This window comes from Sprattus sprattus (genome assembly GCF_963457725.1).
Source record: "Sprattus sprattus genome assembly, chromosome: 15".
NCBI classification, from domain to species: Eukaryota; Metazoa; Chordata; class Actinopteri; order Clupeiformes; family Clupeidae; genus Sprattus; species Sprattus sprattus.
The window spans coordinates 17,701,982-17,728,724 of record NC_137913.1 but is presented as its reverse complement, the minus strand read 5'-3'; the positions used below and the strand labels follow the sequence as shown (position 1 = coordinate 17,728,724).

At 42.3% G+C, this 26,743-nt stretch overlaps 1 protein-coding gene across 1 annotated transcript in view; it reads right to left on the bottom strand.

The window, feature by feature from the left end:
- Positions 1-26,743, bottom strand: part of cacna1ba (calcium channel, voltage-dependent, N type, alpha 1B subunit, a) — a gene marked incomplete at both ends in the record, with an annotated part of 87,870 nt that overhangs the window by 60,235 nt on the left and 892 nt on the right. The window contains 5 exons of the mRNA XM_080852612.1: positions 1,740-1,927; positions 2,367-2,519; positions 2,975-3,066; positions 23,896-24,035; positions 25,307-25,430. Of these exons, the coding sequence (XP_080708738.1) occupies positions 1,740-1,927; positions 2,367-2,519; positions 2,975-3,066; positions 23,896-24,035; positions 25,307-25,430 (697 nt within the window). The remainder of the gene's footprint in view (positions 1-1,739; positions 1,928-2,366; positions 2,520-2,974; positions 3,067-23,895; positions 24,036-25,306; positions 25,431-26,743) is intronic.

The window sequence follows — 26,743 nt, the reverse complement described above, 5'->3', positions numbered from 1 at the left end:
GGACTACTCCAAAGAAAAGTCTATTTTCACATTGACCTTAAAGAAATGCTTTCACAAATGGATTTACACAGAGAAAAAATAGTGTATACGTCCGAAATTGTGTATGGGTGCAGATGAAGGTATTAGTAGCACTGATATTAAGGGCATTTGGACTTTGTGAAGACCCACTTAGACCCATTTTGCCCAGTGAATTCACAGCTTAAAATGATGCTACTGTGATTAGGTTACTGATACATTATTAATAGCATTGATCCCATGAAGCACACACAGGAAATGGAAGTAAATGGTGCTTCTGAAGCACAGGATAAAAGAGACATCTTTTGTGGCAGCTTAAATACTTGGTGTATTTAGAAAAAATATTTTAGAAATATTAACATCATAAACAAAATCATAAAATTACCAATTTGTGTTACGTACAACAGCAAGAAAAACTTGATAAGCATCTAAGCAATATTGATTTTCTGCTTTCCTTCCTAAAGTCTGCTAGTACAACATTGATAGAACAGCTATTGATGTTTTCCTGTTCTGATTGGATGTTGCATGGTTGTTCTTGTGTGAGCATAGGAATGCTTATATGGGGGACTGGTAGGACCGAAAATTGCTATTCTACTGTTATCTGGTATCATTTGTATCTGTAACTCATTCCCCTGGATGTGTATTTTAGCTGTCTCACTGAGACCTGAACAATTAGCATCTGAACCCCTTCTCCCCCAAATAGCCTTCTTCCTGCTATCACCCTTTGTCCTCTTTTATCACCCCCTTCTCCCATAGATGAACCCCTCCACTTCACTGTCTCCAGAAATCATGACGGAGTCTTCCGGTCCGTTCTTTAAGTTTGCTCATTTAGATTCTATCAACATTAAACTGTTGATGACAAAACTCTTTATCCCTCCTGAATATTGAATGTAATTACATACATTACATTACATTACAGTTGTTTGCGGTCTCAAACCACTCTTTCTAAACCCATTGCTCCAGTGTGTGTTTTAAATGTGTGGTTTCAGAACTTTAATTCATGACCATTATTTTGGGATCCAATACAGTAAGACCCATGTATTAGCAGATTAGTGGCCCTACCGCTCTATGGAAGATTTGATCATTTTCAGAAAAACCTCAAACTTCTTCACCTACAGAGGTTTGCGACAAAAAATCTGAATGTGAGATACTGAAATATGTTTGAAATTCAAAAATTGAAACAATTTAAAAAGTACGACAGGCCTTTAAGACCTGAGAGAGATTTTCAGATGTGCTGATCTTATCTGAAAAATAAGAACTGTGAAGGATTGTTCATGTACTTATTTATTTTTTGAAATCATGTATGATTTTTGATGAATGAACGGCAGGTTTTCACATATCCAAAGGCATCTCTTATCTGGCCAGCTGTTAGAAAGTTTCAGAACAGAATATATATAATATATAATAAATATACTGGCCCCTAGAAACACCAGTAGTGAGACTATTTACTCTGTGAATGAGAACGAACACATTAATCAGTAATATCAGTTTTGATTAAAAAAAAGGTTTGCATTTAACATTTTAGTGCCTTATACGTACATCACACTCCATGCTCCTGAAACTCTAACAGATAAATGTATGAAGGCCAAGGTTGCCTCACTGTCACTGAGGTCCACTGTACACATATAAGACAAGGGGGCCAATTATGAAACCCCTGACCTTTTTCCATCAGCTCTCTTATCCACGTAAGCCAGCACAAGTGAATATGAGATACCAATACTCACATTATATAAGATATCCACCCAGCCCTCCATGGTGATGCACTGGAAAACGGTGAGAATAGCGAACAGGATGTTGTCGAAGTTGGTGATGCCATAGTTTGGACCGATCCAGTATTCCTGACACGTGGTGCCATTAGGACAGGTCCGGGCAGGAAGTTCCGTCCCACAGGGATAATCTGCTGCTTGCTCCCCTAAAAGAAGACATGATACGGACAATACCATGAAGAGACAAGCTGGCATATTTACATGTGAGCTTTCAGTCATTCATTTTCCTGGTCAATCCTTCCAACACAAATTCACACATATACAGGCATTTCAGTCAGCAACTAAACCCCTTCTTTGGAGACAGAACAAAATAAGAAACACAACTGGACCATGTCCTCATATCTATATAGCGCAATCATTCTTAGTAAAAAATACTGACATGCATACACATATTAACACATAATCTCTATCTCTCTCTCTCACAGACACACACACACACACACACACAAGCGTAGGGAGACAGAAAGAGAGAGATAACTGAGAATGATGAAACACTGTGCACACAGCCTGGCACCGAGCCTCTTTACCCAAGGAAATGCAATCAGAAGCCCTAATGCAATGAGGGGAGAGTGCAGGCAAGCCTACCCGTATCGATCCTGAAACATGTGCGGTGGAACTTTCCCATGTAGAAGTCCAGACCGATGATGGCGAACATGAGGATGGCAAAGAAGAGAAGAAGCCCGATCTGGAGAAGAGGCACCATGGCTTTCATGATAGATTTCAGAACCACCTGGAGACCTAAAAGGAAAGAGATAAGGCATTAAAATACTACTGCAGGGGGGCACTGTGGCTCAAACAGTAGCCCCGACCACATTCAGGCTTGTAGCTCAGGAGGTCATGGGTTCGAATCCGGCCCAATGCCATTTCTCCTGTCCACTCCCCACCTCTTCTCCCTCTCATTTCCTGTCACAATCTTCACTGCTCTGTCAATTAATGGCATAAAAAGCCCAAAAACAAATCTTTAAAAAAATAAATAAATAAATACTACTGCAGAAGGGTGTCATGGGTAATGCATTAGACCAGTGGCAAATTGGCCCAAAAAATTGTTGCCATGCCCAATGCTGAAACACTCATTTTCTAAAGCATACATCCATCACAATGTGAGATATGATTTTCACAGACCTTTTGCTGAAGCACAATACACAATATATCAGGCTCAAATGTATTTACATAAAAAAGCTCATGAAACCTACTTGGAATTCCAGACACCAGTTTGAGCGGTCGGAGAACACGCACTGCTCTGAGCGTCCGTAAATCAAAGTCTGCCCCCACAGTGGCAAGAATCCTGATGGATAAAGAAAAATAAATAACGTCACATTTTCAAAAGATAAACAACAACATCCAAAGTCTTAAGACTTTGTTTTTGGTGGTTATTTATGGGAGCAGATACCCTTTAAGGATGCAATATCATAAAGTCAACGTGGACTTTGAGGAGAACCAATAATTACCAGCAGACACAAAAATTCTCATGCCAGGACAAACTCAAAGAAGCACCAAAGAGACACTGTTACTTTTAATGCCAGTGCAGTTATATCAATAACACATCAAATATTCACATCAAGTATTTCATCAAAAAAGTAAGTTGTCAAGAATCTGTCTCTTTCATGATAAGTCTCAAAGTTAGCAGCATTGCCTCCTTCTCCCTTGCGTAGTTTTTCTCACCTCAGCTCAGCTCACCTCACCCTACCTCACCTCACCTCACCCTAACTCACCTCACCTCACCTCACCTCTATCTCTCTCTCTCTTTCTCTCCGTCTCTCCCTCCCTCCCTCCATCTCACTTTTTGTGGTTCTTCTCACCACACCTCACCATACCTCTATCTCTCTCTCCCTCCTTCCTTCTTCCTTGCGTGATTGTTCTCTTCTCTTCTCACCTCACCTCACCTCACCTCACCTCACCTCACCACACCTCACCACACCTTACCTCACCACACTTCACCACACCACACCTCACCCCACCTCTCTATCTCTATCTCTCTCCCTCTGTCTCCCTTGCGTGATTCTTCTCACCACACCTCTATGTTTATCTCTCTCTCCCTCATTTGCAATCTGTCCATTCTTTGTAAAAGTCAAAGAGACGCATGTGTTTGTGTATACATTAGTGTTTTTACTTCATTGTCTAGTAACATGTCACATTAGGCCCAGGCTCTTTTGAACAAATCTATCAGGGTAGGGAGCACTGGTTCCAGGGAGTTGGTGCTGCATCATTATTCTGGGTCCAAAACTGCATGGATTTGCTGAACTAATTTATCAGGAGGGTTTAGGGTGAGCTCAGAGCGAGGATATAGGCTGAAGATAAACCGTTTCCTTAATGTATCAGTAGTGCAGCAAAGCAGTAGGAAATAGTGCAAAGTCACCAAAAGATTTTATAATCACTGTCTAGTCAGAAGTATACAAAAAATGCAACCAAACAGCTTTGTTTGAGTGGCGATAAAAAAATGTGTTCTTCTCAAAGATAAAACGATTACTTAAAGTTTCAGAAAGAATGGCACACACACACACACACACACACACACACACACACACACTCACACACGCAAACACACACACACACACACACACACACACACACACACACACACACACACACACGCACACACAGTGATATATACACAAACAATATTCTTAACCCAGTACCCTTTGATTTTGATGTATCTATTATTTACCCCATTTTGGGAGATTCTCAGATATAGAGTACTTCTGGAACATCAAAGTCAAACTTATTTTTTAGACCAAGGTACAGGCTTGTGGAGGAATGAAAATAAATATATGAACTGTTATTAAATCTTTCCCTCACTTCTTTGAACATAAAGGGACATGAGCATGATGTATTGCCACCTGGTCATATGATAACCGTTGCCACCATACTAGCTTACACACAAGCAACATTCAATTATTTTTTAAAGCTGTGCCTATCACACAAAGAAACAGATCAACAGTGGTAATATTGTGTTCAATTCATGGGCATAGGCATTAATCAAGCTATCATTTGGTTATTATTGTTAGTAGCAATGGCCAATGGCCAATTAAAACTGATATGAGTTTGTTTTGAGGTGATTGCTGGCATGACTATGCATTTCATGCCCTGGTAGTGCTTGACCCAGACAGAGGTCGAGGATGTAGCAAGTGCTTCTGAGAGTCTGAGAGTCCGTGTTCACAGGGCGAAATGTGCTTATCAATGAGGCCTGATGAAATTCACTGACTCCCCTGTTCTTGCACATTAATTAATGCTGGCCGGGAAAGGCATTCCCAGTTGGTTTGTGTTAACTGAACGTTAAAGAGGGCAGGACGACATTAATCACAATCTTCACAGACCCCATCCATACTGCCAATGGAGCAGACTATCACCTCTCTATCTCATTCAGGATAAAACTTTTCAAAAACACGAAGGCAACATCATACTTCAAGCTGCAGATAATGTGAGCATTTATGAACTGTGCAAATCCATTCCTTGATACACACTCACAGATTATAAAAGGTAACATGTCAAGTTTAGACTTAACCATTCACATCAATCTCCATTTTCAGAGCAGGTTCAATCTATTAGAGAGTGGACCATTTCAAGGGATGGCCCACGTGGCTTTACAACTATTATACCCCACCACTCCGATGAAGTCCATCTAGTGTGCGGCGTCTGGCAATGCCGCCAGTGCAAGCACGGCAATCCAGACTATTCTCAGTTGTTGTTCCACGTTGGTGGAACGAACTGCCTAGCACTACCAGAGCAGGGGCGTCCCTCTCTACCTTCAAGAAGCTCTTGAAGACCCAACTCTTCAGGGATCAACTCCCTTCCTAACTGGCACCTTGCACTTAAGCAGTGACAGTCCCACACTTCTTTTTCCTTCTATGATGTTTCTATTTCTAAAAATGTCAAGTTCAGACTTAACTCTTCACTTCAATCTCCATTTTCAGAGCAGGGTCAATCTATTTCAAGACATGGCCCACGTGGCTTTACAACTATTACACCCCACCACTCCGATGAAGTCCAATGCATTCTAAGCACCCCACCTACACTGAGTCATCACTAGCACTCCTGTCAGACACTGACATACACCAAGCTACATGTACTCAGTTTTGTGTCTCTTTTCATGATCACTGCATAGGCTAGCATCAATGTTATACAGCAGAGTTTAGATTCCTTGGTTAAGTACAACTGCAGCCTCTCCTCTTTTGTTGAACGCAGAGCACCGCATTGCCTGAGACACCGTAACTGAGATGAGCTGAGCCTCACTTCACAGTTTCCTCAGCGCCCCTGTGCTCCTGGGTTTTAATTACATTCACTCCAAACTGACAGTCCTCTTTCAACACCAAATCAATTTCCAACTCTGGGCAGTCACCAGCATTTGGAAACAGTAGGCTATTCTGGATCCATTAGATGAGAAAAGTGTGTTCCAACCCTAATTAGCTTTGGATGGACTCTGATAATGACGTGTATTTAAACTCTGTGTCAGCCAGATACATAGGCTACTCTTTTCAAATTTGACTAATTTGACGACGAGCCTCCCAAAGCCTTCCTCTCGGGAAAACCGCAAGCCACAACCTGTCAGCATGTCATGAAGCATGGATCTGAGGACCCCCACTAAGAGCAACACCCATTGAAGACTTCCTCCGCATGGTGCCCATTAATTCGCACCCCACCACTGCCTGTTACCGTGGCACCTTGCTGTTGACACCGCTGAGAATCCCAGTGCGTCACACCAGGAGACCAGAGTCGCCCAGCTGCTTCCTGGAAGTCGACGAGCAATCACAAAAGAAGGCTAACCACTCGTCGGCTGTGAGCCCCTCAGCGGGGCTAAGCTCATGGGCCGCGTGGGAACCGGGCCATGCCCTGTGCCTTTCCCAGCCCCACACATATTACACACGGAGCAGAAGTGCACGCTGCTACAGGTCGCACTGTGCGTACATCTCTGATAACTCCCTAGGGGGCCTTGTTTAGCAAGGTCAGGGCCCTCTGCTTCAACCCCTCTACCCCGCTTAAGCCTACGAGCAGACAGGGGGCCACGCTGAGAGCGCTTCACTGGGAATACAGAGCGAGCGCCCAAGGCATTAGCATGTCACCATAAGCTGCATAGATGGCCTGTGAGCATAGAGGGGAGCGTATCAGTAGTGTCTGTGTAGGGAGAGAGAGAGAGAGAGAGAGAGAGAGAGAGAGGAGAGAGAGAGGGAGGGAGAGAGAGAGAGAGAGAGAGCTATAATTGGCAATAAATACACATGGGTGGCAACCTAGGAATTTGTCTTAGTGATTAGTTTGTTTATATGTGTCTGTGTGTGTGTTGGGGATGGGGCATGTTCTTTTCATGTTGTTTGCTGACACCCTAATATCAAAATGGTGTATTTTCCACACAAAAAAAACAATAATAATAAAACAACAAATAATATTCATCACTAGTTCACCAGTTCAACCTTTGTAAACTGACTTCAAATGAAACCCTTCTGTCCTAATGTTACCCATAAAGTATGGCCCATATAGCATGATAGACCCCCTCCCATTTCATCCTTGAGCAAACAACATCTGGAGAAGAGGTGGGAAAGCCTGTCCCTGGCAAGCACACGCGAGAAGATTAGCTACTTAATGGACCTTATGCAAACCTCCAGCTGATGAACTGCCTGCTCCGTGTCACAATTTAAAGCAGCACTAAAGTGTTTAGAACCATAAACCAATCTGTACTGGTGGTGACTGATTTGCTTCTTGTGTTCATAGCCAACTGATATTATCATTATGGATGGCAGTATGATCAATAAAGTTGTGCAATGACAGTTTTTTAATGCTTAACTGTATTTAATGAAACAAGGGTCTACTTAGTAATTATTGTCGATTCCTTTACACGACAGAAGGGTTCTTTGGAATACATTTCCATGGCTTTCACAAAATGTTCATCTCACAGATCTCACACTGGATAAATCTCTAGCATTTGTATGAAGAATATGATCATGCTTGTTTCATCAGCAATTAGTTGTCATCCACCCACAAAACAGAAGCCATTTTCAGGCATGGATCAAGGAGGCTAAAGAGAAGAACGTCCCAAGAAAGGGAGACAGCTAAGAGAGAGGACATTCAGTACCTCAAGTTCACAATTACATTCCGCCACCCACGCTGATCACTGTGTAGTTTTGTGATCTGGACCCAAACCCCACAAAAAAGTATAGCTTTTACAGTACAACATTGCCAAATACATCATCAAAATTCATCAGTTAGCAAGCTAGAAAGCTTTTATCAGTGCAAGCTGAGCTGTTGCTGGGTTAAAGAAGGCAAGTTTATTGGCTTGTTGGTATCCAGCGCTCTAGTTTTAGACAAATACTCCTTTCTGATGGTTTAAAGAATAAAATAATATTTGTAAACATTTGTATTCATGCTATTATGCACTAAACCTTTGAATTTATGCTTTTATTCGATTGGGGAGATGTGATTATTATGCAAATAGAATGTGTTATTTGAGCTACTCTGAACTCTGTTAATACGTTAGATGCAAATTAGCAGCATATTTTGCTATTAATGCGGCACACTAAATAACAAGTAGAGAGAAAAATGACAATGTCTGTCCCTTTGTATTTCATAAAGTTTTCATTAACTGATTACTGATGAACTCCAATCACTTGTGTAAAAGGTTCAAAGTGAACTTAGAAACATAAATGGACTCTAAGTATCAGATTATCACAAGGAATCATAAAGAAGGTGTCATTTTATTTGCAAAACACCTTCCCACTTTCTGATTTTTTTTTAAAGAATAGTCTATGTCCTTTTTTCACTGTGCTCATACCATCAAACGTTTTAAGCCCTTCATATCGATGAGAGAGTTATTTAACACAAACACGCACACTTTACACACCTACACTACCCGTGTATATCCACAAGCATCCACATACACAACTACATCGAACACCTCCGCTTGCTTTCCCACATCAACCAAATGAATGCACCATAGACTCAGACGGCACAGATTTAGAGCCTTCATTATATCCTCTCACCTCACACTACACTGACATAGGAGGCTGACACCTAGAGAATTTATAGTGCGTGTGGCTTGGAAGCAGAAACCCACATGTAGCACCTCTAGAGGTAAAAACCCCACCAAACAGGCTACTGAGACACGTCACTGCGAAAGAACACCAGCATCTCAATACTGTTTCCTTACAGTTCTCAGCAGTAGGAATTTGATGAGGTAGCCTGGCTACTAGTAATAAGAAGATATAACAGGATAACTATAAAAATAACAAGACCACAATTTGTCACCTACTTTCTTTGAAGGAAAGGCACACCAGTATCGCAACACAAAATCTGATTCCCTACAAAGTTAGTTCATTACAATAGAAATAAATCCAATTCAAAACTCCAAAATGACAAGACTAGAATTGGCATATTTCTCTGTACCTGCACAGTCAAAATGAAAACCGAAAGCACAGTAGTAAGAGTACGGTCACTTTCAGCCAAAGTAGATTATTGTTTTCATGCAGCATTCCTGGCAGATTTAATTTCTCAGAGTTTGCCAAACAATTAATTAAATATACATTACAGCCCCGTTCACCCATCCGGCAAATACAGCCCCATGTTCCTGACTGAGCTCTCTAAAAATGCACACAAAAATGCACAAAAGTTCTGGAATAGACAAGGTAAGCAATTGGTCCTTGCCTCTTCATAGAATTGCAGAAAACAGCTAACTGGGAAGGGAAGTATTTGTGTGGATTGTGAGGAGATACCTCACAATCTACACAATTTTATAAGGCTAAATGATGCCAAGACAGAGATTCTGTCCTGGCCCTGAGAAATCACTTTCAACCAATTCTAACCTCCCACTGGGCAATGTGAGAATGTTAAAAATGTAGGAGTGACTCTTGATGCAGATCTTAATTTTCAAAAGCATATATCTAATATTACTAAGACAGCCTTTTACCACCTCAAACTCCGTGGCTTCCTGTCTTTACAGGATTCTGAAAAATGAGTTCATGCATTTATCTCAAGTCGGTTAGATTACTGCAACGCACTCTATGCTGGTCTAACAAAACAGATGTTAAACAAACTTCAACTTATCCAAAATGCAGCTGCTAGAATAGTCACTAGAACTTAAAAATGCAATCATATCACCCCTGATCTTAAATCACTTCACTGGCTCCCTGTACAACAAAGAATTGAGTTTAAAATTCTCCTTCTTGTCTATAATTCACTTAACGACCTTGCCCCACCCTATATTTCCGACTTGATTTCTTTTTATGATCCATCACGTTGCCTAAGGTCCTCCAATAAATGTCTTCTCACGACCCCCACAATAAACTCCAATGCTGCACACGGTGCCTTTGGTTACTTTGCCCCAACCCTCTGGAATAGCCTACCTCTGGAGTTAAGGTCATCGCACTCAGTTCTCTCTTTTAAAAAAATTAAAACCTTTTTATTTTCTACAGCCTATTCATGACTATAGGTCTTTGTTTTTAGCACTTCATTGTATTGTTTTTATTTTAATTGTATTAATCTTATTGTTTTTATTTCATGTATATACATATACTGTATATATATTTATTTTGCTAAGTGTGTTTGTTTATTTAGTTTGTTTTAGATAATTGAATGTCTTCTCTGCACTCAAAGCACATTGTATCTATGTTTAACATATGAAATGTGCTATATAAATAAACTTGAACTTGAACTTCTTTTAGTTTGACCTAAAATAAGCCATTTCATGCAGCACTAATTGAAATCACGGTCTCCTTCTTGAGTTCTTCCTTTCCTCCCATTCCTCACTCAGTCTCTCACTCTCACACTAACACTAAAAAATGAGAGAAGAACAACAAAACAGATCTTTCTTCTTATGTAGAAATTGCAGTTGCTGTGCTGGTAGGTTCTGATTTTATACCTTCAAGTATGACAGTATAAGCTGAAGGCAACTCAGAGAAAACTGAAGTTCATTCATTGCATAGAAATTTCCACCAAAGGCACCAACTGAACCAGGGTGAAACATCGACAGTTGCATTCACTTGTGTTCAAACAGCCACAGTTGTCCAGAAAAGAGAGAGCCTACTCCTGTTTTATTCATTAGCATTTTAGGTGCTTCCTGGCTATCCATCAACATGCTACTTAACGCCTACACAGTTTCTAAAAAGCATATTGATTTACATTCCCATCTGCCCCTCAGAATAGCCTCAATTCATCAGGGTATGAACTTTACCAAGAGTCAAAAGCTCTCTACAGCGCTAAGGAGCCTTGTTAATTCCAGTGCGTCTCACTGTTAAGTGTACCTGGCTCATAGCAGATCTTTACTCTTGCTGTTTTAAATGGCAGAGAGGGTGTACCTGGTCTGTGGTCAAGCACTGCTACTCAGTACACTCCAAAGTTAGCTCCAGCTTTTTGGACTGATTTAAACATACTGATACTGTACTAATGTCATAGAATCTCCTGTTCTATAATTATTTGTATTTGGTCAGAAGGCAACAGCAAATATGAAAGGGCACCAGCAATTACAATAATCACAAATAATTTAAGGAAGCATCCAGTTTTACAAACAAACCCATAATTTCAGCTATCTTCTAATAATACATGCTTCCTTTATCAAAATACATAGGTGGTCCCATCTATCCCCACCCCTTCAGTTCTACCCTATAAATTGTAAACATGTATATATGTAAAAAAATATATATATACAGTACTGTGCAAAAGTTTTAGGCAGGTGTGAAAAAATGCTATGAACTAAGAATGCTTTGAAAAATGTAAACAATAAATGTTTATTTTTTATCCATTTACATGGTAAGACTGAGCACAGCAACAAGACACAACGTAGTTATACTGCATCAGCAGGGTCTCTCCCAGACAAAGATTTCAAAGCAGACAGGGGTTTCAAAATGTGCAGTTCCAGCTCTTTTGAAGAAGACGTTGAGGATCGTAGACGCAGTGTTCAGCCAAGGAAACTTAATGCAGCTGATGAAAAACACATCAAGCTTATTTACCTTCGAAATCGGAAGATTTCAAGCAGTGGCATCAGCTCAGAACTGGCAGAAACCAGTGGTACCCAGGTACAGACATTTACTGTCCGGGGAAGTCTGGCCAGAAGTGGTCTTCATGGAAGAGTTGCAGCCAAAAAGCTCTACCCCGACAAGGAAACAAGGCCAAGTGACTGAACTAAGCACGCAAACATAGAAACTAGGGTGCAGAAACATGGCAGAAGGTGCTCTGGACTGATGAGTCAAAAAATATTTGGCTGTAGAAGAAGGCAGTTTGTTCGCTGGAGGCTGGAGAGAGGTACAATAATGAGAGTCTGCAGGCAACAGTGAAGCATGGTAGAGGTTCCTTTCCAGTTTGGGGCTGCATTTCTGCAAGTGGAGTTGGAGATTTGGTCAGGATGAATGGTGTCCTCAATGCTGAGAAATACAGGCAGATACTAATCCATCATGCAATACCATCAGGGAGGCGTATGATTGGCACCAAATGTATTCTGCAGCAGGAACATAACCCCAAACATACAGCCAATGTCATTAACAACTATCTTCAGCTTAAAGAAGAACAGAAAGTCCTGCAAGTGATGGTATGACCCCCACAGAGCCCTAATCTCTACATCATCGAGTCTGTCTGGGTTTACATGAAGAGACAGAAGAATTTTAGGAAGCCTACATCCACAGAAGATCTGTGGTTAGTTCTCTAAGATGTTTGGAACAATTTACCAGCCGTGTTCCTTCAAAAACTGCGCAAGTGTATCTGGAAGAATTGATGCTATTTTGAAGGCAAAGGGTGGTCACACCAAATATTGATTTAATTTAGAATTTTCTTCTGTTCCTTCACTGTATTTTGTTAATTTATGAAGAATTGATGAAAATAAACTGTTAACACTTCCATTTTTGAAAGCATTCTTAGTTTACAGCATTTTTTCACACCTGCCTAAAACTTTTGCACAGTACTGTATATTCTACTAACCTGTCACTGTCATTAAATCTATTCTGATGTCCAAAAAACCGACAACATATCCCAATGGCCTTTTTCTTTTAACAGACACTTGGATATATTGAACTCCGCAATCTAGGTGTTTGCTAGAGAACGAAAACTCTCTGAGGCTTCAATCTGTCATTATTCATTCCTTTTACTGGGTGATGAAAATTGGATTGCACTCTTTTATGTGTCTTTTGGTATCACTGTTGTCCTGAGCACACAATTGACAAACCCTAGACTAAGTGTGTGATGCTAAGCACAGCTTTTATGCCACGTCCCCTAATCAAACACACTTAAATCTCTGTCTAGTCCATTACTTCACTTTGTGCCACACAAACACACTCAAGACTCAAGTCCTCAAAGCCCCACTCCTGCCTTCTCCCTTTAGTTTGTACAGGTGTAAGTCTGTTGATGATACACAAGATCTACAACGTCATCCAAGTATTCTCATGTGTGTGATTATGTGTTGGTGTTTCACTTTACACGTCTAAAGCACACGTATGGTGAGCTCTGTTGACTGCTGACTGTTGACTGTTGACTGGGGGGGGGGGGGGACATCAACATAGGACATCAACATAGGACTTGGTGTCTAGGTCTGGTGTCTGGGGAGACAAAACATAGTCATTAAGCAATCCTGCCCTACCAGTCCACTAATAAGGGCTACCCAGCACAATAGAAGGCAAAGAGGATTCTCTTAATTAGTAGTGTGCCATTAATATGCCTGTGGAGGGAAACAAGTAGCCTTGGATCTCTGCCAAATGTTGTGACTGCATTTGCCCAGGTGTGAGGTATTGTGAGTTGGATAATTTTGCAACGTGTTCATTTAGGGTTTCTTCAATAAATACGTTGGTAGAAATTAGGCCTTGATTGTTTCCTGTTTGGCCTGAGTTTTGCGAAGCACTGTAACGTTCTCCTCCGCTTTATTGCTTGAAAAGTTCCCAGATGGTTGGGAGGCTGCATGGCTCTCTCCGATACACGCCTCTCGTTTACTGTGTGAACTGGGGTGGGGAGAGCACACTGGAGACACGTCACCATAGAAACCAAGGTGGTTCCTCGGATCTCATTAGAATACAACAGCTAAGAGAGATGGGCTCAGGGAGCGAGAGAGCGAGAAAGCGAGAGGAAGCAATAAGTGGAGAGAAGAGGCCTTTATAAGAGGAGAGCAAGACAGAAATAATAACGATCGAGAGACCGGCTTGTTATGTCTGTATTGCATGCATGGATGCTTAGGATAATTAAGTGTAAGTCTTTGAGTGAGCAGATGCGAACAAAAGGAAACAGGCAAAGCACTAGATTGAAGTATTACGCTCTCCTCTGGCTTTCAACTATAAGATCAAATGTCCCATGTGAACATGCAAGGTTATTTTTTGCCAGGTAAAGCAATTCATCAGTATCTATGATCTTAAATATGGAATTACATCGACGGTCAAGGTCAACTTTAAACCTAGAAATGGAAGAAATTATTAGGTTTCCAGTTGTAAAACTACAATATAAGGAATAATAATCTATTTCAATGGCCATGTTATATATTATTGCTAATGTGGCCGATTTCTAACATAACAAGCAACACGTATGCAGCAAACAGCAGTGGCACACAGACAGGCATGAGACTTGTATAGTATGCGAAGATCTAGGACTTGACTGAACAATATACTCTGTCTTTAATAGCAGAGGGATCAATGGTGCTTTAGATACTGCTGCCCACCCTCCAATTAACGTATTGGCTTTTATTTAAAAAAAAAAAACATAAATCTGTGTATAAATGAAGCATTTCAGGTTTTTATAAAACTGAAATTAGCACTTTGGAGATGTGAAATGTCTGTTTGGCCTGTCCAAAATTTACATTTCATGTTAAAGAGAAGGGAACTGAATACATGTATATAATGGTTGGAGGCAGACCATAAAGTATGAATGGTTCTAAACCTTATGTCTGTCTGGCAATAAGGGGGTTATGATCCAAAAGATTGCTGTGAAATGAAAATGGCTATAGCACTGTACCTTAACTCTCCTACTTAACTATAAATAACTGGTCAAATGTGTTGGGGCTTCCACTGATGAACAGTATCAGGTATGTAAATGTTATGGTTATTCAGTAAATGGTTATTCTTATGACTTATAACCCAACACTACAATGTATAGAGGATCTGCCTGCCCCTGCAGCTCTGGTGTTTGCCCATAGATGTTTACTATTGGATCTCTGTAAACCTAACAAACAGTAGAGAACTACAATTCTGGTGGTCCAAACAGGTCATAAATAAAGATTTTCTTTCAGGGTTCAATTCTGTGAGTAGGAACTGTGTCAATCGACAAGTAATCTATATCTACTGTGCTACAGATAGCAGCCTTCGTCTATGACAGTCTTGCTCAATAACACTGTAATCATTGTATCTTGACATGTTAATAAAGTGATATATGTATTATGTTAACTGGGTTATCCATTGCACAATGTGCATATGCAATCAGTTAGTACAGAGCTGCTGATCTCTATTATCTCTCAGCTTATTTCAGTTCACTAACTGCACAAGCTACATTTCCATTCAGGTTTTTAATTCAAGACAGTAAAATAATTCACCCAAATTCTGTTTGCGCTGACTAGGTCATGCTTGACAGACAGCTACGAGGTTTCCTAAAAAGCAGTGCGTCACTGCCAAGCCGCAGGATCACGACTTGCTCTGACTGCGAGGCGCTTAATAATTCAGGAGCCCAAAAAGGGACAAAGCTGAGAAAGAAACCCATAAGTTTCGACTCCAATCATTTACCTCCACGACCGCCCTCTGTAAAGGTTTCCACATTTCAGGCTTACTGGGCCTACGTACATCTACGGCCTCTCACTCTAAAATCAACTGAAGTTAAAATGCATACTTAAAAACAGTAGGATTGGCTACTACAGCTTTGAATTTGGTGAAACAATGCTAAATCATAACTTGCAGTAAAGTGGGCTTTCATATCTCATTTTAAGGGCCAAACAGATGAGTTCCTCTGGACACATCATTGCCGAGAACAATAGCTGTAACGTACATTATTTCTGCACTGGCCTTCATGGCTTCCTGGTAAACGGCCTCTGCTGGTTTGGCCCTGGCACTGGTGCAACGCAGGCCTTCTCTGCACAGTCAATGGAGCGGGCCAGGGGAAGGTGGGGGAGACATCAACCCCTGTCAGCCGCCCTATAAAGCATCCCACTAAATAGCAGCGGCTGTTTGTTTTATTGGCCGCCTTGCTCCTTCCTGCCATCCATCAAAGGGCCTCTTACCCTGGCGCGGCCCACACTGGCACATGGCTATGCAGAGGAGGCGGCCGGGGGATGGGCCAGTCCTGCTGCTCATCAGGAGCAACATGGCAAACCCATACATGGCTCCTACGAGTTTCCAAATACCCGTTGCATATTTTTCTCATTCTGGTAAACAACTAGTAGTGTTGTAAATATATAATATATAAGTTTTGCACTGAGGAAAGTATGTGTATATAAATACATATTTTGTAGGTTTTGTAAGTCCCCCCCTTACAATGTAAGACATAGACATTTTTAAAGTCTGAATTACTTTTTTGTTCTCTGTGCACGGATCCTTCCTTGCTAACCCAATACATATAAAGTTAAAGAGGTCAAGAATCAAAAGACACAGAGGTCATCTTGCAACACCAGGGAGTCATCTGTAATTTATAATCTACGCAAACGACGAGGACATTTTACACCGAAAATATTACAAAGCCTTTGCTATGAACATTGTCCTTGCACCAAGACTGAACATCAAACCCATTCTGTCCTCTCTCCTCCTTTTTGAAAAGCATCCTCCACCCCCTCTAATCCCAATGAATATTGGTCTGTTTAACAGACAGCCAGAGAGGCAGGCCAATGCAGAGCTGTCGGGAGAAGTTGAGCGGCTGAAAGGTGACACTCTGTCTACCCCGCTGCACCCCCCCTCCCCCTTCTCCCTGTGGGGGCACGGCCCAGCAGGACTCTATTACAGAGCTGTCCAAATGTCACCGCCGCTCACGACAAAACGCCACTGTACCCCTCTGGCATCCATACCCATCCCGCCCCGCCTTGCCTGCACACATGGACACATCCGCTCGAACCACATGAATATTTACCATTAACCGGTGGTATGAGTGCAGATCTCTGGTCCAGCGCTTCACTCCAGTGATTCAGGGAGGGGAGGCGCCGTCAAGGTCCAGTGGGCTCCACTGATGGACTGAAACGCACCACTGATACACAGGGAGCCGCTGCTACATGCAAACGGTGGAGAGATTGTAGTATTTTCATACTTCACAGCTTCTGTGCCAATTATCTGTGACATGTTTTTTTTCTTGCTTTGTCTTTGTTATACATATCTCTACATATGTGATATATTATCTTGCCTATATTCATCTTTGCAAGAATTGGCACTTTAATGCTCAATAAAAGCTAGTTCTCCATTTTGATGGAGTGGTATTTCCTCTTTTGGTTAAGTGTAATGTCAGCAATTACTTTGTTCTAAAAATGCCCCAGCTAAAAAAAAATCTCAATTTTCAATAAGCCATAAATGGCACCATAACTTTTGAATGGCTTTAAGACTCAATGCCTGTATAAAAATGAGTGTTTCAATCTCATGCTAATTAGCTGTCATTTTCAAAAAAGCAGGGTGAAGATCAGCCAACTATTGATGCTTTATATCTTAAAGCAAAAAATATTCCCATTTACAATCACAAGATAATGTCCAGCCACCACTGACCAATAAAACCTTTACTGACAACTTAATTGGAAGGCCTTTTATATTTTTTAAAAACCTGGGGAGGAACTTAGCCTAGCTACCCCCACCCCCCACCCCCAGTCCCAAATGAACTGTTTCAATGACCTCTGATAGAATATCCCGTAGTGAACATGATAGTAATCGTGACTGGCTTCAAAACCACTCCTAGATATTTTGAACAAGATATTCAAACACAAACAAAACATCCATATGTTCAGCCATACAAGAAGCAGTTTGTATGCGGTGGCATGGGGGTCAAGCAGTAATTACATGGAGCATAAAAGAAATACTTCATGTCTGGGGAAGGTCAGCTAAAAAACACTAATGCTAAAGCAAAAAAAAGCTTTAAAGTCTGAGTGGGCAAAGGCTGCAGTGTTACAAGTGTGTCTATTCTTCAGTATGATATTTACAGTAGTAGTTGTTGGCTACTACAGATTGACTTGCTTAACCAACAGGCAAAAATGGTGGGCTGCTGACAGCATGTCGCGAGGCAATCCATACAATGTTAGGCGGGAGCCAGAGTGTGTGCCGTTACTAAGGTTATCACTGGAAAAAGTGTGAACTGTGTGACACTAACAAAGGGACACCTGCTCTCCCACCCGAGATGGTGCTCGAACAGGTGCCACTGCACAAGTGAGGAGGAGGAGAGTGGAGTTCCACCGCTAATTGGGTGACATTTGCTCAGCAAACATGCCCTTCGCCCACCTCCCCCCGGCCAGAACCTACAGCAACTCTGGTCTCTCACTGTAACTTGTCACGTGAAGGTCGTTTTATCACAGCGAGTGAGAGAGAAAGTGCTGTCAATAATGTCTGAGTGGGCAAAGGCTGCAGTGTTACAAGTGTGTCTCTTCTTCTTTAATAAGGCAAAAAACTCAAGCAAATGGGGGTTGTAAGCTATCTTAGATAGGCTACAGAGACAAAGACAGAAAAATATGAAGCAAAGTGCTGAATAATGTGTAGTTGGTATTCTGTGTTGTCACTTGTCGAGGTGTTACAGATAAGAATGACAGACTGTCGACGATAAAATATACTCTGAACCAATGTGCTGCAAAGGCTCCAGAAAAGGAGCTGCCAAGAAAATGCTTGCCTCTGTTCAATTCTTAAACAAGCGTTTTCATCTTTCATCACATAATGCAGGTGGAATTTCAAATGAGAATGCAGTAGAGCACAAGCAAAGGAGCGAGAGGATTCTTAGCCGCCAGGTTCCCCGCCACACCGGGCAGAGAAAAGCCCCGGCGAATGGGGGAAGGTGCTAGAGCAGAGTTAAGGCTGATTTAAATTGGACACGGTCGGCTTGAATGCAGAAATCCACTATCACTCAGCCACACGTCTCCTGAGTCAATATAATCTCTCAGCCATGTAGAGTGAACCACCCAGTTCATCTCCATCACGACGGTCACAGCCATCACTCTGGAGGTGCTGTGCTTGCGTGCTTCACCTGCTAGTCATAACCCACACTGAGGTGACGGGAAAAAATACTTCATCAAATTGTCTGTTGCCGAGTATCCACTCACACACTCTCTAAAGAGCTTTCACCCTTAGGGTTTGCCTGTATGCTTCTGACCAAACTACCAGGCCCACACTTGTCTTACCCTAACACATCACTCTAACACCAGGTTAATCACAAAACACAAAATTGACATGTAAGCACTTAAATGGCACCCAAAACAGTAGATGTGTTTGCGTGAAATGCGGCACCTCCTTAATCCTAAATTTCTTTGCATAAAGTTACAGATTGTACCCTTCTATGCACCCCCATCTTAACCTTCCCTATATGCATTGAAGGGCAAAAAGAGGGTGAGAGAGAGTGCCAAAGTCGTCATGCCACAGGGTGTTCTAGTGATGTTCTCCTGATGGCACCCTTGTGTGAACTCTGACGGCACTTCAAAGGCCTGCTGGTCTGCCCTACATTTTCCATGCCACACAGGGAATGTGAGAACTGACGGGGGTCTCCTGTTTCATGGAGATTCCTCTGTCTCTCAGAGCCTGAGAGATAGTAAAGGATTTCAGAATGTTATTGCAACATGCAAATATGACACAGGGAAAAACAACCTGGATGTAAAGAAATCAAAGGTATCGAAATATCAAATTGATCAGACCATACCAGACAGCCTCTGATGTGTCTGCACCTCTGCAATTCTGTCGCTTTGGCGTGACAGTGCATGTCTGGGGACAACTTGCTAAAAATTATAGTGTTGGAACAAGATAAAGTCTTAACGCTTTTGGGCTCATGAATAATCTGGAAAAGACTTCTGCTTTAATGTTACGGTCACGTTCCCGTTGCGGGAAAGGAATACGAGGCAGTTCTGCCACACCTTGTCATCTCCTGCTTTGGCGGGTCTCGGAACGCCTCGTCAAACAAGGCTGTGAGAGCCGTTACTCAAAAAGTAACTGTGAGTTGGTGTCAACACTGCTAAATCATACTGCGTTAACTGGACTTCTTAAGGCCTGAAACCTGACCATATTATGACCGTCTAACCCATGATGTCATGTTTGAGTTGGCAGAATTTGATGAGCGAAAAATCGAAACTTGACCAGACTGCTCCATCAGCCACATAGCTTTCATTTTCATCATCCAGCTAATGTGTTTCTGTAAATACAACCACCATTTTACCGGAATTGCCTTCAGTTCTTGAAAATGGTCAATTACCAGCCTTCTCGGCGATGACTGTATTCCCCAACAGTGAAGCTAACCTTCCACAGAACCTTCTGTTTTAGACTGAGATGAATATATATTTAGACATCAAACTATTACACAGCTGCTGCTAGAACGGAGGATGTTGGTGTTCTTATTTATGAAAAGCCGGAAAACTTTGTCACAGAAGCTGTTTCACCTGTAGTCTTGCCACTAGTCCTCTATGAAGGTCACATAAATAACTTTGCAGAGGCCATTTAGAAAAAGGATTTACACAAACCAGGCACCTCTGAAAATAGTAAACCAGTTCTTTGTGATATTTCAAAACGTATATTATTTTTTGTCAGTTAAAACTCTCAGAACCCTAGACCAGACAAAGTTGATTGACCGCATCATGGACAAGACTCTATGTAGAGCTACATGCCGCACTAAAACAGAATGTATTACATTTTAAATTACATGCACTCAAATATGTCATCGGTCACAATAGCAGACTGTGAGAAACCAATCCCAAATCAGTTACAGTTACAGAACTATATTCGACAGTTATATGAGCAAATCACTACTGGAGATAAGGAGTACAATAGGTTGAAAAGGGATGGTAACAGTTAAGATCATTGCATTATGAAAGTCACACCCACCATTCCCATTGACTCACTACACAGCTTCTGTAAGTTTCAGTGAAAGAAACTGAATCTTCGAAGACACTCTCCGAAGCCTCACCCTCACGACACAAACCATTCATTCAAACTGATCAAGACATTGACCAACTGATCAAGACCGTTTCGCAGGTCCCAACCGCAAGGCTGATCTGCAACCTCACTTAATCTCCAATCCCCGTCTGGCCTGCCTACTTTAGCTGAGGGAATTGTGAGGGAGTGCTGGTGCTTTGATCCAGAGAGCCATAAAGATTGGTGTAGCAAAATCCATTCCCTCTGTGTTTGGTTCAATAAAGTATTGATCCAGACCTGCGCAAAGAAAGGCAGATATATTTGCTTATTAGCAAGACTAGTCTTATTTGGGCCACGTTAGAGATATGCGGGGAGAGATGAAAGGGAAAATGGTGGTTGATTATGAGAGCAGGAGAGAAGGGGTCCTATCCGAGTGAGTCAGCACATCAGTATCAGCACCGGAGGTGTCGATACCACTCAGACGGGGCTATGAAGGAGGGGACATTTTTTTGTAATGTAAGACATATAAGTAACTGGATAAATAACTTTTTTCTCTCTATCTCACACACTCTCACAATGTATCCCTCGCTCTCTTTCTTTCTCACACTCTATCCCCCTCTTTCTCTGTCCCTCTCCCACTATATCCCCCTCTCTCTTTGGCACTCACACACTCTATCCTCCTCTCTCTCTCTCACTCACACATTCTCATACTTTATCCACCTCTCTCTCTCTCACTCACACACCCTATCCCTAGCTCTGTCTCTCACACACACTCTATCCCTCACTCTCTCTCTCTTTCACTTTCACACTCTACCCCTGTCTCTCTCTCTCTCTCTCTCTCTCTCTCTCTCTCACTCACTCTCACACTCTCTATCCCTCACTCTCTCTCTCTCACTTTCACACTCTATCCCTAGCTCTCTCTCACTCACTCACTCTCAAACTCTCTATCCCTCGTTCTCATGTCATTATGATATCCAGGCACTTCCGAAGTCATCATGGTCAGCATCGATTTGCACGGGATTGACTTGAATCTCGCAGCGTCCTCTTTCATCCGAAGAAAGAGCTGCTGCAGCAGCACGCTGCCACGCATCGACTGCTCCTCGTTTCGGCACTGGCCTGCGCATCAGATCAACGGCCTCTTTAGAATTCAGTTTGATATCGGCATCCAATAGAAAATGTTCTCCTCATGTTTCAAGACATCAAGGCTCGAGAGATTGCCAGCGAGTGCAGCTGAAAACAACCGCAGAGTCAATGGTTTGAGATTAGGAACGGGATGCGTCTGTGGTGCGTCTGGCACTGCAAGGAGATGGTGAGGAAACAGGCAGGCCGAAGCACTCAGGAGTGCCTCACGTGCCGCACACACCAATCATTCGGGAGCTGTCCGGAGCTGACGACGCTTTGGGGGGGGGGGTCAATAAGTCACTGTTGCCTGGCATCGATAACACGACTAGACTGCTCCTGTGATGGTCTACATCCACCACTGAAGGGCTTCAATTACCTTTATCACATCAGACTGCCCTACCCCAATTTAATCAGACCAGGCCAGATCTCATGTCAGCCCCATCCAGACACACACACACACACAAACACACACACAAACACACACACATACACATACACACACACACAAACACACACACACAAATACACACACACACACCATGATGTGCACTTGAGTTGAATATGAGCTGAACTGAACACATGGCTCACAGATCAGTAGTGACAGCCTATAGGTAAAAGTGTCTGACAAGCTGTCAATAGACTCAGCCTCTCAAAAAAAATTGTCACACCACGCCACTTCATGTTATCTGTCCACCCTTAACTCATACGCACAAAATTACTTTTGTTCTCACCAAGACATGAGGAAGACGATTTTGATGCATTTTTTTTGTATTCATTAGAACGCAAATGACCACATACAAAATCACATTATGTTCAAACTGTGTTCCAAGGCACAGAGAGAGTAGATCTAAGGAGCTTCCAGGCAACACACAGCAAGTCCTCCCACTAAATATGTTTCTTGTAGTGAAGTGGCAGGCTGACGTAAGGCCCCCTCGAACAAGAGCAAAATAAATCTCTGGGCAATTAAGGACAAAGAAAGGCGGGCAGGACCGGAGGAGCTCTGGAGCAGCATGCAGTGAGGGTTGAGCCGACGAATCACCTTTCTCGTCGCTGCTGTCTCCTCAGAGATGCATCAGTGGGACCTGACTACATCCCCGAACACCACTACCAAAGAAAGCTAGTCCTTTTTACTCCATCCTCGAACATCATCAAACACAGCTCATTGTCAGTGTGTGTTTGTGTGTGTGTGTGTGTGTGTGTGTGTGTGTGTGTGTGTGTGTGTGTGTGTGTGTGTGTGTGTGTGTGTGTGTGTGTGTGTGTGTGTGTATGTGTGTGTGTGTGTGAGTGTGTGTGTGTGTGTTTGTGTGTGTGTGTGTGTGTGTGTCCCTTCCCCCATGTCCCATAGGGTAGCCTTTCTCTTGGCTTGCCTCTCAAGATCCAGAGTATCTCTAATGCATTTCCATGGAAACCACACTCAATAAGAAGTTGAAATACTAAGTATACTAAAACTAAGTACTACTACTACTAATAATAATAATAATAATAATATAATCACCAACAATACTATTAATGCATTGTGTACACTGCACTGCAGTATTGCTGTCATATTGCATGTTATGTTTCATGACTGTTTCATGACCCAATTTTATCCGGCCAACATGTTGTGAAGCAACGGTTAAGGGTTTAGCTGGGCTTTTATACGGGTATGCCACGACAGAGAGAAAACCTAACAGCTCTCCAGCCCTGTTTCCTTAATTACGCCAGTCTCCTTCCCATGCTGCCACCTCGAGCCTCAGTCAGAGGCAACCTTATTAGTGCTCCCAACAGGCCCTGAATGCTGAAGGCAGGCAACCAGCCTCTGACAACGGCTTACCTCATCTGGCTGGGGACCTGCACTGTGTAATGTCTCCAAATGGGGTCAGGTTTGGTAGCACCAAAAAATGTACAAAGTAGCAGACATTCGCCCAGCACTACTATGTGGGTTCCTTCCCCCTTTCCCATCACCATTGCTTGATGGCTTGTTTGTTGTCAATTAAGCATGAGAATCATTTCCAGCAGATGCTAATAAGGAGTGAGCATCGCCACGCCTTTAGGGGTGTTAACATGGATTCTGTACTTACCCGGTTAGCACGACTACAAAATCCATTACATTCCATCCATTTCGGAGGTAGGTGCCTTTGTGAAATGCAAACCCGAGAGCGATGATCTTAATGCCGGCCTCGAAACAAAATATTCCAATAAAGTACGGTTCTGTGTCATCCTGTTGGGACAAAAAAAGGAAATACCTAAGCCAAAATAATCTTAGGCAAAGATACACAAGACAAAGATTCATATAAAACTGTGAGAAAAAATGCTGCTTTCAAAAATGAGCTATGTCAGTTTCTACAGCATGTGCACAAGATGGCATTTAACACTAAGACCTTTTACGGTCTCAAACCACAGAGCAATTTCACTCTTCTGTCCCTAAATGATCACAGTGGCCCTTAAATCAGCCAGGGCTCTCATTAGAAACTGAAGCCTGTGACTGCAGCTGTAAAAGTCCTTGTCTTTCATCAAGTCATATTATATCCAAGAGATACGCTGACATAAATTCTAACGCACTGTTACAAAATGTAATTTCCTTCAGAACCTTACGCTTACAGTACTCAGCTGTAACTAAACTAAAGGGAACTTATAACCTATGGCAGCCAAACTGCCATATTCTCTGTCCTGCACAACATCTCGTGTTGATGTATACACTGATTATTTCTTAGTTCCAATGAATGCCAATGAAAACAGTGTATGGAGCAACATTTCACAAGGAAATTAAACAGCTGTGGGGTGCGTCTCAACAAAAGCTCACATAAGACGAGTGAAATTTGATCTTCCTTCATGCCCACTCACGATAACATCAATATGTCAGTCGAGTCATTTACCAATTCACAAGGGTCAATCTACTCTAAGAGTGCAGCTGCGAGTCCCCGCTGCTGAATCAGGACTCTCATTCTCAGGATGGCTTTGCCACCAGCATCTATAACTCCCCTTTGATTGGGTGAAAAGCCTCACAGCATTACCCCTTTAATGGCATGACTTAACAACTGAGATCAGCTGGCAATATTGAGAAGGGGAAATGTGGGGGTGGGGGTCTGTGAGGGGGGTAGCCATCAAACTGAGCCCATGTGATGACTGTTGGCTCACAAAGCAGACCTGGAGCTAAATCCCCTCGGCCCTAAGAGACAACCACACCCTCCCTGCTGACGTGCCATCAATTAGCCAAGATCACTGACTCCCAATCCATATTACTCAATTGAGAAGGCTGAACACTTTTAGTTATAAATTAGTAATAAGCTGCAAGTGATATTGTGGGGAAGAAGAATCACATTCATTAGCATCCCCAGCTGTGCATCATAGTGATATGTTTGGCAGTGAATGTACTGCTGTTGATGGTGCACACTGGAAAGACAGGAAATGGCTCTAGATGAATGTGCACAGAGACAAAAAGAGAATTTTGGGATCTTGAAGCAAAATATATAAAAAGGTTGAGAGACTCACCAGACGCTCTGACATGGGGGTCTTGTCACTCGCTGGTAAATGCTGCTCTAAGGCCAGGACAATGCAGTTGGCGATGATGGTGGCTAGAATCAGGTACTCAAATGGAGTGAGGGAGTCAAGGAGTCTAACAATATGATAACTGCATGAAAACAGTCAGGGCAACATTACAAACAATGCTCTATTGGCGGTAGCAAAGATTCTTTACTTCATCCACTTAAAAAAAAAAAAGTTATATGAACAATAGAGGTGGAAAAAAAACATTACCATGAGAGACAAACAGACACAGAACTAGACAGAGAAAATGAGGGGAGAAGAGGCAGGGGGAGCACCAACATCATTTGAGCTGTAACTTTTCTCCTTGCATTTTCTGTGGCTGACACATGGTTTGTTTATGGATGTTTCCTGCTCAGATGCTCCAGGGGTCTCTGCGTTTGTATGGTGATGCTGCGCATGAGGAGAGGGACTAGCAGACTGAAGGAACCCTGATGAACTAGCTAAATCTAGAGCCCCTTCTGAATCACCCACATGCCTGGATCTGATCAGGGCACTCTCTAATGGCACTCCCTGAAGCACTGGAAGCTGTCTGCGTCAGAGGAGGGCTGGTGTCATTTCTTAATGTAAAGTACTTATGCAGCTAGCGTATCCCCCAGGTTAATGAAAGATTAAAGCTGAAAATGTCCACAAGACACACACCATTAGGTAAAGCGGCTATTGTAATGTTAGCATGCTATAAAGTACCTGCAATTTATTAATGCATCTAATAGATCTGTGGTGCTCCTAGATGTTGCTATTAGGGTATATGTAAGAGAACACTGGAGTAATCTAGACACTAGATAATAAATCTATTTGATCCCCTTGCGATGCATTACTGTCAATCCAGTTGTTGTCCTGATTTCAGATGCATTGCCTCTTACCAGTAGGGCTTATGCAAAATGATATCCTCATACCCGTTGGTGCAGCTGGTTAGCCTCTACATATAAACCTCGGTCAGAATTTGATTGGTGGATTTCACAACTTCTTGGCAAAACAGGCCGTTGTAGTGTCGGCTGGCGAAAACATGTTGGCGAGTTCAGGACCCTGGAGAGGGCTCATGCTCAATTCATGGGCCAAGGCATCTTTCGACAACTACTTGAGCTCCAAGCAAAAGACCAGATGTTTAGATAAAAACTGAAACTGTATGCATCGAAGATTAAAACGTTTGGCAAATCCAGGGTAAACATTGACACTGCCAGTTATAGCTGAACTGTTAAATAAACCAATCGGCGACATCAGAAACGTTTTGAACTTAATGCCAGTCAACAAAACACACATGTTATCCCATAGAATCAAATCCCCATTATTAGTTCTTGAAAAGACTGCACCAATCGTGTCTTACAAGGCTGCGAAGCAATGGACAACGATTTATTGGCGGCTATTGGAAACGAAGTGGTGATTGTG